This window comes from Fusarium musae, chromosome 10 (assembly GCF_019915245.1).
Source record: "Fusarium musae strain F31 chromosome 10, whole genome shotgun sequence".
In the NCBI taxonomy this organism is placed as follows: Eukaryota; Fungi; Ascomycota; class Sordariomycetes; order Hypocreales; family Nectriaceae; genus Fusarium; species Fusarium musae.
The window spans coordinates 32704-48405 of NC_058396.1; the positions used below are offsets into that span (position 1 = coordinate 32704).

Below are 15702 nucleotides of genomic sequence, written 5' to 3' on the forward strand. Positions count from 1 at the left end.
CTTAGCTAATAGTAACTTAGGGACTTACTTAAAGTTAGCTTTAGTATTCTTATTAGCTAACTAAAACTAGTAATATAGTATACTAGTAATATATTAACCTTAGCCTATCTTTAGCTAATTAAGAGCCTGCTTTAAATAGTAATATATACTATATTACTACCTGCTTAGTAGTTAAGTTAAAACTTAAAAAAATAATTTTTATTAAGTAGCTTTTTAATTAAAATAACTAGTTAAATATAAAAATAAAATTATTATTTAAAATAAAAAAAAATAAATTAAAATAAAGTCTTTAAATTAAAAAAAAGTTTATTTAAATAAGATTTTTTTAAGATTTATTAATTTAAATTTTAAATTTTTTTTTAAAAAAATTTTTTTTTTAAAACTTATATTTTCTCTATCCCTAATATAAAAGTAAAAAAAAGATATAAATATTAACTTAATTTAGTAATATAAATTAAAAATATAAGTATTTAAAAGCTTTAATTAAGCTAATTATAATTATAATCTTTAATAAAATTAAGCTTATTAATAAAATTAAGATTTTTAATAATAATAATATTTAATATAATATAAATATTATTATATATATAACTAGATTAAATATTTTTTATTAACTTATATTCCCTATCTTAAGATAAGGATTTAAGGATTTAAAAGACTTTTAAAATTAAAGCTTATTTTATTATCTCTTTATAGTATTTCTAGGGTTTTTAAACTATTTTAGTATTTTTAAGTTTTTTTTTATAATTAAGGAAAGTTATTAATAAAAGTAAATTACTTAATTATAGGCAGTCTTAATACTCCTATTAGTAATATTTCCCTTATTATATAACTTAAGCTAGTAGTTAACTATGCCTTTTTATATATAAGATATAGACTGAGAATATTAGTAGTTTAAAAGTAAAACAGGAAGCTACAGATGCCTTTCTTAAGCAGAGAGATAAAATAATACAGGGCATGGTATAGACTGGATCTTGCGTAAGTTAGTAAGTTAGCGATACTTATAAGACCCGTAAGAGATCCATGCTAATATAAATGTAATAAGGTACAGAAACGGCTGTGATGACGGCTCAGTAATAGGTCCTTGGTGCGGGTCTATATAGCACTATAAGGGAACATTAAAAACGCCAAGACGGGAGGAATTTGAGATTCAGTATCTGGAAAAGAATCGATTTGCCTACCTTGGAAATAGACAGACTTGTAGAGAGTTAAGTAGCGAAAGTATAGCAAGAACTTACCTAAAGGAATCTAAGCTATATTAATATTTACTCAACCTTATAATCCAATTTAGGAGGAGTAGTAAATGCCTGTTTATTACTTAATATAAGGTAGCTTTATATTAGAACAAGCAGTTACTTCCTGTTTAATAAACGAATTATATAATTCTTTATTATATAAACCTTACTAAAGGTAGAAATTGGATACAAGTTCTACTATATAAGAGAGGTAGCCTCTAGCTAAGATCTCTCGAAATCGACTTCAGTTTGTAGATCCTCTATGCCAAAGTCGTAAGTGACAAACTCATCAATGTCCTCCAGCATCTGAGGTACCAATGAAAACTGATCTTGACCAGCCACGGGTTCTCTATCCCCGTTCTCGGCGGATGCTTGGTGATACTCGTAAGTGGTATCATCGACTGCTTGTTTAGGGCTACCTATGTCGATGGTAAAGAGTCTAGGAGAAGGCAGACGCGCTGAACGAGGTGCAGCGAGGCCAACTGTAGAGCCTTCAGAGTATCGCCCAAGAGCCAATGAGTGGTCGATGGTTCGAGAAAGCCGGAAGTACAAAACAGGTTCCATAACGAGAACGTTACCCCAGTCATTGGCATACTCTTTGTCTGTGGTGAGTTGAAATTTCGATCCTAGACATCCGACAGCATCGATGCAGAAACTGTTCTGTGAGCTTGTCTCATTCTCTACGTCCTGTATAGTTGCACAATCGATGGCTGTTCTGATAAAGGTCCAAACATCATCAACGCCATCGTAGAGCTTCTGCATAGTCTTCATCGTTTCAACATAGACATTTAACTTTCCCTGCTTTTGGGCTATTTGCAGTGGCCTCTTTGCAAGTCTCACATCAAGGATGTGGAGTACTAGGGGAACGGCAATGTATGCAGCACTAGAAATAGATTATCAGCAGCAGAGAATGACCAATCAGGGTAGTAACTCACATGCTGATTGGCAAATACCTTTCTAACCTCAGGTGGATGAGCTCTTTCAGATTTTCTGTGATGCCGAGCGCGGCATCCTCGATTTTGCTTTTGGTCTGCTGCAGCTCTGAAGTCGTTTTGGCCTGTTCCTGGCTAATGATGAAAGCTTTGTGCTGATAAAGTGCAAAGCAAGCAGCACTTTTCAATGGTTAGAAACGCGAAATAAATCATTATGTTTGAAGAGGAATTCTCACTGATAGTATATGTAGAGTAAGTTTGTGTATAACACAAGAGACCCTTCTCGAGTAATGATACCGGCAGGCGTTGGAAACTGGATGGTTGCCCTTTCGAACCAAGCTTCCAAGCCAGCTTCACAAGACTGCAGCGATTCTCTTCCCTTTTCGGCGTCACGCATAACTGGGGAATGGATATCGGTCAAGCGGCCTGTTGGATAGACGATCTTGATGACATCAGTGAGCGGAACAGTCAGCTCACAGAGCGTGATAAATAATCGGACTAGGGTTCGTTTGGTCTGTGGTGCATAGACCCGAGACCCGTCAATCTCTCGCCAGAAGTCTTTCTCAGTAGGCAAGTAGTTGGCGTCGGCCAAATCCAGCGATGTGATATGTAGTTGTCTTCGCATCCCAAGAGGCAGGATTCGGTCCCGTACTACACAGCACCACCACAGTCGTTTCAGCTCATTTACCGAAGTCAAACTTGGGTTTGAGCTGGTATGGAACTGATCTGCCCCTGCGGCCTGAGCTAGGTGGATTGCAGTTGATAGCCAGATAGAATTGGTGCGTTTCTGATCCTTCATTGCTCCATTGTATGACAGCAAAAGTGCCCCTTGCGCACTGGACACAAGGTTCCTCTCACTACAAAGATCGAACAACAGCTGCAGTACAGGTCAGTCATCACTCATGCCAACGTGAGTCACTGATCGCAATGGACTTACTTTACTACGACGGTAGTATGTGTTCCGCGCATTGTGTACTGAAGCAAATCCAAGACTGCGGATGGTTGAAAATGGTAGGAACTACAAAGTCAGCAAACCCTGCATCCAGATCAGATCAGGATCCCGTAACGTACACTACATGAAGTAAATAGCATGGCCTGAAAGACGAAGAGAGAGAGGTTTGATCTGCCGCGTACAGATCGTGAATAGATAGCCCAGAACCAAGCTTCATCTAACAACGGGAGTGCCGGATGAACATGTAAAAAGTACTCTTGAACAAACTCATCCAAGGCTTCTGGAGTGGGAACTCGAAAGCAGCCTTGGGCTTCAAGGTAGTTTATGTCATCGGGTAATAAGCCAGAGATATCGAGATCGAGGAAAGAGTAGTATGAATATATAATGTGCGATTGACCTGACATTGTTGCATCGGAGCTGGAGGCTGGCTTAGACTCTGTTTGATGATCCCGAGACTTCTCCGAGACAATGCTGAATTCAGAATCTTTGCGCTGGTTCAGAACCATCTCGGAGATCCCAGCTTCCTTCTCGCGACTCTCTATTGGACCTTGAATGAGTCTTTCGGTAGGGAAGTCTATCTCAGGTTGATCCCAAAGCGCGTCGAAGCACATAGATGGGCTTTCAGGGCCACATTCCACTGACAAGCCTGGTTCTACACAGGCATCGTTTGGCGAATCCAGATCATCCGATGCAGCAGAACTTGGGTCCTTTGGTAAAATTACCTGCAAACTGTTTCTGAACTGCATCCGCTGCTGTTTTTCGACCACTACAGGAGAGCGTTTGCGACTTGGCCAGGTTAGCTTGAATGGGTGCTATTTGTCCGGGTAACCTACTATTTGGTGCGTCTGTCCTTAACAACACATTGAATATTGTCAAGGGCACAGTTGGTGCACTGATGGGGTCTATGAGTGACATCGCATCGAACCTTACGGGAGCGACACGCTACACAAGCTTTGCTGGCTCGTTTCCGTCGAGGATTTATGCCTTGGGACATCGCCTCCTCCATTGTAGACGCCGGCTACTGTTTTGATGAAGATGATGATGGATTTTGGACCGGTAGTTGAGGTGGAAGATGCAAGATCTCCCTTTCCGAACTAACTCATGGCAATGGAGAGAAGAGGGTCTGAACGCGGGGTAAAACGCGGGGAAGTGGAAACTTTGGTCAAGGTACGAAGCACTGTACTCTATTGAATCAGTTATTCGCAGTGTTGACTCGCTTCTATTGAGTCAGGGCTCACGCGCTGACTCGGCTATGTTTTGTCAACCAACGCTATGTCCTAATGGAGTAAGTCAATGTGCCAAAACAAGATTTACATCAGCCATGACACTTGACGTCCAAGCATTTTCTACCGAGGGTAAATTCTGACCAATCAATTCATGTTTACATAGCCAGCAGTCGAGAACTTGACCAGGACTAACTATGTCGAGCATTCCATCTGAGATTCAGTCGGTTGATCCCTTGAAGTTACATCTCTTAATGCAACCATATTTGCAATTTCAGAAGGTTATACGGATACTATGTAGTAGATACAAGATAAATAATGTGTACACAGTATTTTATCAGAACTACCAGACAATAACTGGCTTTACTGTTTTTCCGATTTTCATGTCTTTTAAAGCAGTCTCAAAATCTTCTGGCTGCACAGAATCGTCAGTACAGCTTCCCTACTAAGAATGCAAGGGACCTACCTTGTAGTAGCTAATAAGCTTATCAATTGGTAGCTTGCCTTCCCGATACCACTGTACCATTCGGGGTAGATACTATATGCAAGTCAGAGCTGGTCTGTGGTCTGAGATGTTCAACCTCATACCTCGGCAGGGATAGCATCACCTTCAATCGTTCCTCGAATGACTTTCCCAGTCTGATTTCGATTAGTTTTATAATGGCAAAGAATCGGAGGTGAGTCCATACCTGCATGAATGTAACAAGATGAAGATCCATCATGGCATCAAGTGGCGGTACTCCAATAAAGATCAGTTGACCTCTATTAGAAGTAGACTCTAGACCTGCTTTGATAAGGCCCATGTTTCCTGTCGTGTCAATCGTTATGCTAGAGCCTCTTCCGTCAGTGGCTCTTTGGATCTCCCCTTTCATGTCAATGTTCTCATCGGAAGTATTGATTACATGAGTCGCTCCGAGGACCTTGGCTAATTCCAGCCTGTCGGGTACACGATCAATACCAATGATGGTCTCGCAACCCTGCATCTTTGCTGTCTGGACGGGATCAGCTTGGTCTTCGTGAGTTTATAGCGAATTTCTTACCATGATAGAGACCAACCCGACGCCACCAAGACCTATGACTGCGACTCTGTCCTTCTCATTTGCTCTGGCAACGTTTTCAACTGTTGCCGCACCAGTCTGGAATCCACAACCAAGCGGCGCGAATAACTTCAATTCCTCTTCAGTCTTGATGATGTCGGTCACGTTCACAACAGATGATTCCTTGACAACCGCCAATTCAGCAAACGACGACTGCCCGAAAAAGTTGCCTCGCAGGTTGGTGCCCTCCGTTGTATACGTTGCATCCTCACCACCGTAATTGATCTCCACGAATTTGCTACAAAAGGACGGATGGCCCTCTTTGCAGTCATGGCAGTCTTTGCAATTGTGAAAGGAGAGTAGGACAAAGTCACCTGGACGAGCTTTGGTGACCCCAGGTCCTGCTTCCACTACAACACCAGCACCTAAACACGAACTTCAGTGATCAAAGCGCTAACAAAAAGAAAGAATTTGAACTGACCCTCGTGACCTAGCACCTTGGGATATGGGATATGGTCGGCTGGCCAAGTGGCGAAGATGAGGTCAGTGTGACAAATGCCAGTAGCGACAACTCGAATAAGCAGTTCGCTGGCATGAACAGCCCGCACAGATCCGCTCACGAGTCTCAAGTCTGGGTCAGTGCCTTGAGGCTCGTATGATGCGATAAATTTGGTGTTCATGGTTGTTGATAACGATATAGGCAATCGAAGATTTCAATGTTTGTTTCTACCAGCAGGTACCGATGATCATTTATTGAAGAAACAAAACACAGCATGACTAGCCTAGATGGAGCTAGCAACATAACTTATCCCCAAGATTACCTTCAGCCGATGTGAAAAACCCTCGGCAGAAATAACAAGCCAACCGGCCTAAAGAATCTAGCCTCGTGATAGCATGCAACTAACTAATTGTGGATCTGAACGCGGGGTAAGTACCTTGGCAAATAATTGCACGTGTAAAGACGACTTATATCAAGCCTCCAGGCAGAAGTGATATGCATATAACATAAACAGCCTGATACCAATCTTCCGAAAGCAGTTCTTTTAGTAGGAGACACACCTCAAGCTATCACATCCACCAATTTTAGGAAACCAGAATGGCTGTCACTACTTATCCGGAGAGCATGGATTTCTCAACCTTTTCCAACATTATCAATGGCCAGTCCCGGGGTACTGCCACCACACGTCATGGCATCAATCCTTCAACGGGCGAGGCGTTGCCAGACTGTCCTGTGTCAACCCCAGTAGAGGTTGATGATGCTATACAGGCAGCCCGCTCTGCATTTCAAACTTGGAAAACGACGCCTACTGAGGTTCGAAAAGAGAAGATCAAGGGCTTGGCAGATGCACTCTTGGCACATAAAGCAGAATTCGCACGTCTGCTTATAGCGGAACAGGGAAAGCCTGTAAGTCTTGAACTTTTGTTTACGTTGCCTTCATAATGCTTATACAATCTTTGTAGGCTATGTTTGCCGACCATGAGATCGGTCGTGGAATTCACTGGCTTACCGAGACGTGCAAGCTTGATATGCCTGTGGATGAGGTTGATAGCGACCCAGATAAACGCATCACGACTCGTTATGTCCCTCTGGGAGTGGTTGCTGCGATAGTCCCATGGAATTGTACGTCTTGATACCTCGTCTCGTAAGCTTCGAGCTAACTCCTTGTTGAAGATCCCATCATGCTTCTGTGTGGAAAACTTGGACCCGCACTCATGGCAGGCAACTGTATCATTGTGAAACCCTCTCCCTTCACACCTTACTGCGGCATTAAGATAGTCGAGCTTGCACAACGATTCTTTCCACCTGGCGTTGTGCAGGTCTTGAGCGGAGGCGATGATCTAGGCCCCATGTTGACGGCTCACCCAGGCATTGACAAGATCAGCTTTACTGGCTCTACAGCCACGGGTAAGAGGGTTATGGAGAGCGCCAGCAAGAATTTGACCAGAGTTACTTTGGAGCTGTAAGTATTCCCAAATTGACCTGCATCTGCCTTCTGTGTATACAGTCGCTCACATGGGACAGTGGAGGCAACGATGCCGCGATTATCTGCGCAGATGCAGACATAGAGAATGCCGCTTCACAAATCGCAGTGGCCGCATTCATGAACGCAGGTCAGATCTGCATTGCTGTCAAGCGCATTTATGTGCATCAAGACATATATGAGGCTTTCAAGGCCTCTTTCATCAAGCACGTATCACAGCTCAAAGTTGGCGACGGGTTTGCAGATGGCACCTTCATGGGACCCGTCCAGAACCAACTCCAATTTGAGCGTGTCAAGGTGCACCTCGACGACATAGCAAAAAACAATTATGCTGTGTTCAAGGGCGGGGACATGTCAGATGGCTTGAAGAAAGGGTACTTCATCCAGCCTACTGTTGTGGATAACCCGCCAGATGATAGCAAAATCGTCACCGAAGAGCCCTTTGGACCAGTGGTGCCTTTGCTGAAGTGGTCTGGAGTAGACGAGGTCTTGTCTCGTGTCAACTCGAGCGACATGGGCTTGGGAGGTTCAGTTTGGACAACTGATGAAGAGCTTGCCATGCGAATCGCTGATGGGCTTGACGTTGGCAGTGTTTGGTTCAACGAGCATCTAGCCATCGAACCCACAGCTACATTTGGTGGTCATAAGAACAGTGGCTTGGGGCGCGAATGGGGTGTCGATGGACTGCGAGGATATTGCAACTCAAAAACATATTTTATTAAGAAGAGCAAGTAGACACACTGTACAAGCAGCGACAAAATGTACCAAACTCAAAGCTTATTTTCATCACTGAAAATAATCTTGTGAATACGAAACCGCTACATTCTGAATGACTTGCAACGTAGCTTTAGAGTACCTTTTAGAGCTTGCCTTCTCTCAGAGGCTGAAAACATCAGGGGATTGGGGCCAAGTATCCTAAACCGAGTAAGTTAGTTGCGTATCATTACCGGTGCTCGCATGCGAGTTGTTGCGTGCATGCGGTAGTTGGGTCTGAGCCACGTAAGTGAGACACCATTTACGGCCCACGGTTAACGGCACAAATTGAACCACTCACGAATCGACTTTACATATCAGAGCACCTTCACAAGTGCATCCAGTCCAGGCTTCCCCGGATTCCCCGCAATTCCCCATAGCACGCTAATCTCTCTGCTATGCCCTTTAGGATGACCCCGCGTTGCGATCCTCAGTTTGTCCCCCCTTAGCAAGTTTAGTGTAACGAATGAAAGTTACCGAGGCGGAATTCCATGCCACAAAACAATCTTTCGCCTGGTTCACCTGATCCAGCCCTTATGTCACAACTAATGTTGTGAGATCCTTGTCTTAAATGGTCCTCCACGGCCCCTTCATTTGCATGGACGGATCAACTTTCTCTTACGTTCCTTTCCGATTGCTCCCCTCCTCAGACTGTTGCATCAACATTGGAACCCGTCATGATGGTTGAGCCTAAAAGCCCTGAAGCCCTTGCGGTCTCATTCGCCAGTGGCTGTCTCCTGCATATTCTCTTCTACCGTAGAGGAGAATGGGACTCGCTTGCCCTCCACATCTTTCAAACCTATGCTACATTACCCATCATTGTAATTGGGTTGTTACGCTTGGCTGAATTCCAGGGGTGGCAGCATGGCAACAATCTTTCGGCTGCGTCTGTTCTTTTGCTTGAAGGTGCTCACATACTCGGGCTTATGACCAGCATCCTCTGTTATCGCACCACCTTCCATCCCCTGAACAAGTTCCCTGGGCCACTTAGCGCTCGAATCTCAAATTTCTACCCTACCTACCTCACTACCAAAAATACTCATCTCTATGAGGAGGTTGAGCAACTCCATCAGCAATACGGCGATTTTGTCAGATTGGGTCAGTATCTCCATTTCCAGCTTTGGATGTCAAGCTAAGCCTGTGCTTTTAGGGCCAACACAACTCTCCATCACGCATCCAAAGGCGATCGAAGCGATCTACTCTGCCAAGTCCCCATGCACCAAAGGCCCATTTTATAATATTCTTAACCCTCGTATCTCGTTACACATGATTCGCGATCATAAAGAGCACAGCGCCAGGCGAAAGATCTGGGACAGAGCCCTGAGCTCGAAATGTAAGGGCTACTCTTTTCGCCTATTTATCGATTCCCCAGCTAACAAGTATAAAGCACTACGGGACTACGAACCTCGCGTCACGAAGTATACTACACAATTACTCGATCGTCTCAATGAGATGCAATGCACGACTATCAACGCCTCGGACTGGTTGAACTTTTACAGCTTCGATGTTATGGGTGATCTTGCATTCGGCAAATCCTTCAACATGTTACGTGACGGTGTCAATCATTACTTCCTGAGTTCGCTGCATGGCTCGATGAAGATGGTTGGTGCTCTTGCTCACATTTCATGGGTCATCCCCATTCTGAAACTCATCCCCGCCGTCAATTCTGAGGACCGACAGTTCTGGGCGTGGATTTCAGGTCAGGTTGAAGAACGGTCAAGGGTACGCCATTTCCCCTAGGTAATCTTGTGACTGAATTAACATGAATGACGAATAGATGAAGCCTGACAACCCCGATGTCTTTGCTTGGATCCTTGAGGAGTACGAGCGCAATCCAAAGACATACCAGGCAAAGCTCAATGTTGAAGCTGAAGCCTATCTCATCGCAGTTGCTGGAAGGTACGTATTTGGCTATTCTTTTTTAAGCACCTGAGTTGGCTCGAGACTTACTGGACTACAGTGACACGACCGCTGCGACTTTGACAGGTCTTCTGTTTGAGCTGGCGACCAACCCCTCTCAAATCATCAAGCTGAGAGAGGAGATTGACCAGTACTTTATGGACAGAGAACAGGCAGACCATACATCACTCTCCAACCTCATTCACTTGAATGCCGTCATCGACGAGTCCCTTCGTTTGCATCCGCCTGTCCCTTCAGGTTTGCAGAGAGTCACCCCTCCACAGGGACTGATGGTTGGGGACACGTTCATACCCGGCAATACTATCGTCCAGGTCCCAATGCACACAATTCAGCGAGGTCGGTTATGTTCTGCTTGCATGACTGTACAGCAACAGCTAATCATGTTGAATAAGATGAACGCAATTTCGCACGACCATCAGAGTTCATCCCGGAGCGTTGGACAACATCACCCGAGTTGACCAAAGACAAGGGGGTCTATGCGCCCTTCTCGATCGGTAATACCTAGCAGGGCTCTCCTCTGAACTTATGCTGACTCTAAAAAAGGTCGATACTCTTGTGTCGGAAAGCAGCTTGGTTTGATGGAAGTGAGATATGTTATAGCACATATTATCAGGGCATTCGATGTGAGACTTGGTGAGGGTCAGACTCCAGAGGGCTTTTTGCAGGCGAAGATGGATACGTTTACACTGGCTACCCCAAATCTTCACCTTGTGTTTACACCTCGTCCTACCAAATGATGGGACTTATGAACACACAATCTGTTAGGCACATGACGGGCAAAGTTGGTTGATAGTTGAACTTGAGATAGCAGTAGTGTTGATACTACTACTAACGAAAATATATTAAATCTCCTCCTCCTTGTTCACAATAGTCGCAGCACCTCCACCCTCCGCCTCAGCAACAATCTTTGTTCTCAACACCTTTCCACTCTGATCGGTATAGATGTTGCAATAAGCACTGAGCCCATGATACGGTGCATACGTATACTGTAGCTCATACTCCACCCCTTCATCTCCAGTGATTGTCTTGTTGTGACCGGTAAACTTCATGTCTTTGCTGTAGAATCCAACTTCCCTGCGACGTCTCTCGACTCCGTTGTTGTTTAGGTAGATATCATACAGGAAGCCATCTTGTGTCAAGACGCGGTTCCTGTTTGTCGAGCCTGAAAAGTCGTTGACGGAGTAAAGGATGTTATTCTCAAGGCGCGCAGTGAGATCTCTCTTCTCCAACACTTCGGCATCTTCGCCAGACTCATTGCCTCCGCTGCTTCCGCCGACAACATCACCAACATCATCGGCGATGTCCTTGACTGTATCACCGAGAGTGGCAATGATTGGATTTAAGTCGATACTTTCAAGCACATCATCAACCATGCGCAGAATATTACCAAGACGGGCCTCAAGCTCGACCTTGGCTGTGACGTTGTAAATGCCAAGCTTCACACGATCAATACCGAGATCGACACCAGCGTTGAAATTAAGCAGATTGAGGACTTTTGCGTCCAGGTTGATCTTCGCAGTAATATTCTGCACTTCAATAGAGATCTCGCCCACTGAGACATTGGCGTTGAGGTAGACGTCGGGCTCCTCGTTGAGAGGCGCGATACCGCTGTTGGTGTTTTCAGTCTCGTAGATGGCGGATTCATCGTCTCCTCGACGGTTCAGATGATAGCCATAGTAGCCGTCACCTTTGGTTTTCGCAGCAGCAAAGCTAGCAAACGAGGCCAAAGCCAAGGCGCCGAATACTGAACAATGCTTCATTGTGAGATTGGGTTTGCTGCCGGTGAAAATAGAGTGGGAATGAAGGAGACAGTTGCGTTGGCCAAAATGAGATGCCCTTCAGAAAGGGCACAAGTCATGGAATAGAAAAGAAAAAATTACAAGCGACCCTCCTTCACAAAGCATCCCAACCAAGCTTGTACTAAAGACCCTTGCTCAAAGCGATGATGTGTTGTGTAACCCAACCTGGTTGGACAGACCAGAGTAGACGGTAAGCGAACTTGAAACAGCAGCAACTCCGGTAGGAAAGTTCCGACCCTGATATCCAGCCTCCGAGGTTTCATTGATGCAGGGGAAACCACAGCGAGTGGAGACATATTGGACGTATTGGAAGCCTGAGAGGGCTGTATTTCCGACAGACCCCTGTAACTGCGTCAATGCATGAACTCAATCTCGATCGATTACCCCGTAAAGCATATCAGTAATTTCCTTCCAATTGTGAAAATCCTGTTTTTGCATCGCTTGTAACTAAAAGGACGGATAAGACCCGCGATATAACCATCCAAATAAGCTCATAGGGCCGAGGGCTCATGATGCGACGGGAGATTACGCTGGTTCCAAGGGCTGTGTGACAAAGGTCCACTTTATGCCATGGGGTAAATTCTCAAAGACCTGGCAGTGGACGGTGAGCAAGAAGTGTCTCGACATACCACAACTGTCTCGCCGTTGGAGCATCAACTATCATCACCTTCTTCCCAAGAGATTGTCTACCAAACGTCAATATGCGTCTCTCTATTTTGAAGCCTTTAGTTCTGGCTCACCTATTGGGCCTGGGTATTGCCCAAACACCAGATTCAACAGATCCAGCTACTACTGCGGAAAGCATCGCAATTCCACCGACATCCTCGACATCTGAGAGTGAGGATGCCTCTAGCGACAGCACAGCTCAGCCGACATCTGCACCCGCAGGTGGAGGAGGAGGGGGCTCAAGCAACTCCTCACTTGGTCCTCCCGACGTTCATCTCAAAGTACCAGAACTCTCTGTTGGTCGCATTGAGCTAGACGTCGACAATCTGCATGCAGACATCAACCTCAACGCGGACATTGCGAAGCTTGTCCAGATCAATGCAGGTATTCAAGTCGGCATCGACAAAGTCAACATCACCATCGCAGATGTAGAGGCCGAACTTGAGCTCGTTGTCCGTTTGGGCCACTTGGTCGAGATTGTCAACCGCACTCTGGCTTCTCTCGATCTTAACCCGGCTCTCATCAATTTGCTCGACTCGGTCGGCGACATTGTTGAAGGCGTTATCGGCGCTGTAGATGGTCTCCTTGGCTCTATCACACAGGGCGACACGAAACTCAATTTCCTCATTGATAATCTTGGAAATATTGTGCAAGAAGTTACAAAAACAGGCAGCGATGTTGTTAGCTCGATTATCGGAAACTACAAGCAAAACATGACCTTCACTGGCGATGAAAAGACTTTGCAAAATGGTCTTACGCAGCGGACATATGAATACAAGGAGCTCAGTGCTCTGGTTAACATTGTCTTCAATAAGGCAGGCCAGATTGTTCAGGCCATGGTTGTGAAGGGCGGCGGTAGTGGTTCTGGCAGTGATGAAGGTGATGACGATGAACCCAGTGGCAGTGCAACTGCGTCGCAAACAGTAACGGCTACCTCTACTCCCAGTCAAGCTATAACAGCATCTTCTTCTTAGTGAAGGATCACACTGTATCACGTTTAGACACCAGATTGATAAAGTAATAACCATCACCATCTTCTCAAAAATCATATTGTATTGTCGCCATTAGTGAGCCATCAAGTGTAAAGCTAATGTATTGTAACTGAAACTTAACACTAAAGCTGCTGTGGTATACTGGGGAAGAGAGGACAGCCTCGAGAAAATTTCGAGACAGCTGTTGAAAACTATTAACATGACCTGGTTTGCGTAGCTAGTATAGAATCGACTGAGTGTCCTAGCTTGGATGAGGTAGAATAGCCAGTTGAATTATATTCTGGCGATTGGAGCTGCTCGCGTACACCCTCAATGTCCGGGACTGCCGACCTCTGCTTTTAACATAGCTGTCAAGAAGGCTTGTGTTGGATATAAAAGATCATAGCTGTTTCCAGAGCATCAGCCAAATCTTCAACCAACAACACATCAGAATTCGATCACTCCCAACAGCCTCACTTTCGTTCCAGCATCTGACATGCGTTCCATTTCTATAGTTTGTGCCATATTGGCAGCGCCGTCTGTCTTTGGCCTCGCAATTCGCCAGTCAGGCACTGGAACCAAGAGCTGCGATACTGAGCCACTCGCTCGGACTACTTGGATTAACCTCGGCATCGATAAGTTTCTGAAAGACTGGACTCCCAACGTCACAGTTACGCCTACCAACAACGTTCAGGCTCTGGCTGATTCTTTCGGTGCACCTAACTTCTTCTGGTATGAACTCATGTTCTTGTGGAGACTAGTAGTCTAGGCGTTTACTGATGTTTTATAGTGGACTCGATCAGTTTTGCAACGCTGGTCAGCCCTGTGTTCCTGTTGATCCTCCTGCATGGCAAGAATTCTCCCACATTATAGCCTTACACTTGCTAACTCCCCTTTAGGTATGCCCTGTTAGCCATCCAGAACTGGAACAACTATATGAACTCTTTGAACACTGCCATCAGCTTCTCCAGCAGCATCATCGGTCTCAAATTGCCTGAAATTGTTTCGGACTTATACCCTGACCCCAAAGATAATGTCACGCCACTGCAAATTGTTATTCGAGCAATTACTTCCACCATGGGTGTTGTTCCTCTCTCTGAAGGTATCAATATTGCCAAAGACGCATTTACCGGTTCTGTTAACTATGTGCTCACTATCGTCAAGCCTCCTACGACAGATAAGTTTCTACAGTGGAGCAATGTGGCTTCTTCTCTGAGCGGTGTTATCCAGGACTATCAAGCCGCCCTCTCCGACTCCTTTAAGAAGGTCATTGATACTCCGGTTAGCGATGCTGGTGGGATATATGATCAGCTTCATGGTGGCAGCTTTCTTGGAATCAGTCAGAACTTTACCCAGAATGACGTTCAGAAGCAGATGATTGACTCATTCACAATCTATTCAATTGGACTTGCCCTGCAGGCTCAGAAGATATTTGTTCTTCGTATGACTGACATTCAGAGAAAGCACGATGATACTTCTGCTAGCTTTGCTGTTGATGCGGGCGACGGCACCTTTACTGAGTACTCCCTGATGCAAGCTGGCGGCAATGACAACGCAATTGTCATGCTTGACATTGGAGACAAGCTTTCCAACAAGTACTCCCTCCCCAAGGACCGCTGGCTGACCGATGTTATTAAGTGTTGGGAAGGAAACGAAAAAAAGCAGTTGGCTGATGACTTTGGGGACTTCTTGCCTCTTGACCCAGCTACTCCATGTCTGTTGAACATGAATGTATGTGACCTTCGGGCAGTAGAATGGGCAAGCAAAGGTATTATTGAGAGATGTCGGGATGCAGGTGTTGATATTTAACTTTAAAGTTGCTTTTGCTTTTGTATTGGTCAGTCATCGTGGTATCGATGTCTAAGTTGTGGGTGTGCAGTTTAGTGAAACAATTGAAAATGGGATCCCGGCCTTGAGGAATTTGTTGCCAAGCGTTATGCCTAGGGCTTTGCGGACTTGATCGCAGACGTTGACCTTGATGTAGTTGAACTAAATAGAACGAACTTTCTTGCTTGATGTGACGATTTTGAATCCGTTTGGTACGGTTATAGTTGTTTCGCGGCCGTTATTGGCACTGCCAGTACAGATATCTGTTAAGCTGCTTTGTGCTGAGACCATATCACCTAGCAGCACCAGCGATGCCAAAATAAGTAAGAGTTTCATCGCTCAGTAGACTTGCAAGAATGAAGCACAGTCTTGATGTCACTTCTTGCGATAAGGGCCCTGTAACAA

At 45.0% G+C, this 15702-nt stretch overlaps 7 protein-coding genes across 7 annotated transcripts; 4 read left to right on the plus strand and 3 right to left on the minus strand.

Annotated features, from left to right (window-relative positions):
• Window positions 1-1457: 1457 nt before the first annotated feature.
• On the minus strand, window positions 1458-2966 carry J7337_012145 (uncharacterized protein; the record flags this gene model as incomplete). Its single annotated transcript, XM_044829675.1, has 3 exons — window positions 1458-2118; window positions 2198-2347; window positions 2446-2966. The coding sequence occupies 3 exons, from the start codon at window positions 2964-2966 to the stop codon at window positions 1458-1460; spliced, it is 1332 nt and encodes a 443-aa protein (XP_044674591.1).
• Window positions 2967-4924: 1958 nt separating this feature from the next.
• J7337_012146 (uncharacterized protein) lies at window positions 4925-6059 on the minus strand (the record flags this gene model as incomplete). Its single annotated transcript, XM_044829676.1, has 4 exons — window positions 4925-4981; window positions 5032-5334; window positions 5383-5804; window positions 5861-6059. The coding sequence occupies 4 exons, from the start codon at window positions 6057-6059 to the stop codon at window positions 4925-4927; spliced, it is 981 nt and encodes a 326-aa protein (XP_044674592.1).
• A 416-nt stretch (window positions 6060-6475) lies between these two features.
• J7337_012147 (uncharacterized protein) lies at window positions 6476-8096 on the plus strand (the record flags this gene model as incomplete). The annotated part of the gene is made up of 4 exons (XM_044829677.1): window positions 6476-6784; window positions 6841-7000; window positions 7052-7340; window positions 7403-8096. The coding sequence occupies 4 exons, from the start codon at window positions 6476-6478 to the stop codon at window positions 8094-8096; spliced, it is 1452 nt and encodes a 483-aa protein (XP_044674593.1).
• Window positions 8097-8794: 698 nt separating this feature from the next.
• Window positions 8795-10771, plus strand: J7337_012148 (uncharacterized protein; the record flags this gene model as incomplete). Its single annotated transcript, XM_044829678.1, has 6 exons — window positions 8795-9212; window positions 9265-9836; window positions 9892-10013; window positions 10075-10370; window positions 10427-10528; window positions 10578-10771. The coding sequence occupies 6 exons, from the start codon at window positions 8795-8797 to the stop codon at window positions 10769-10771; spliced, it is 1704 nt and encodes a 567-aa protein (XP_044674594.1).
• Window positions 10772-10876: 105 nt separating this feature from the next.
• Window positions 10877-11794, minus strand: J7337_012149 (uncharacterized protein; the record flags this gene model as incomplete). The annotated part of the gene is made up of 1 exon (XM_044829679.1): window positions 10877-11794. One exon carries the CDS (start codon window positions 11792-11794, stop codon window positions 10877-10879), a length of 918 nt encoding a protein of 305 aa, XP_044674595.1.
• A 740-nt stretch (window positions 11795-12534) lies between these two features.
• On the plus strand, window positions 12535-13473 carry J7337_012150 (uncharacterized protein; the record flags this gene model as incomplete). Its single annotated transcript, XM_044829680.1, has 1 exon — window positions 12535-13473. The coding sequence occupies one exon, from the start codon at window positions 12535-12537 to the stop codon at window positions 13471-13473; it is 939 nt and encodes a 312-aa protein (XP_044674596.1).
• A 493-nt stretch (window positions 13474-13966) lies between these two features.
• Window positions 13967-15279, plus strand: J7337_012151 (uncharacterized protein; the record flags this gene model as incomplete). Its single annotated transcript, XM_044829681.1, has 2 exons — window positions 13967-14202; window positions 14370-15279. The coding sequence occupies 2 exons, from the start codon at window positions 13967-13969 to the stop codon at window positions 15277-15279; spliced, it is 1146 nt and encodes a 381-aa protein (XP_044674597.1).
• Window positions 15280-15702: the final 423 nt, after the last annotated feature.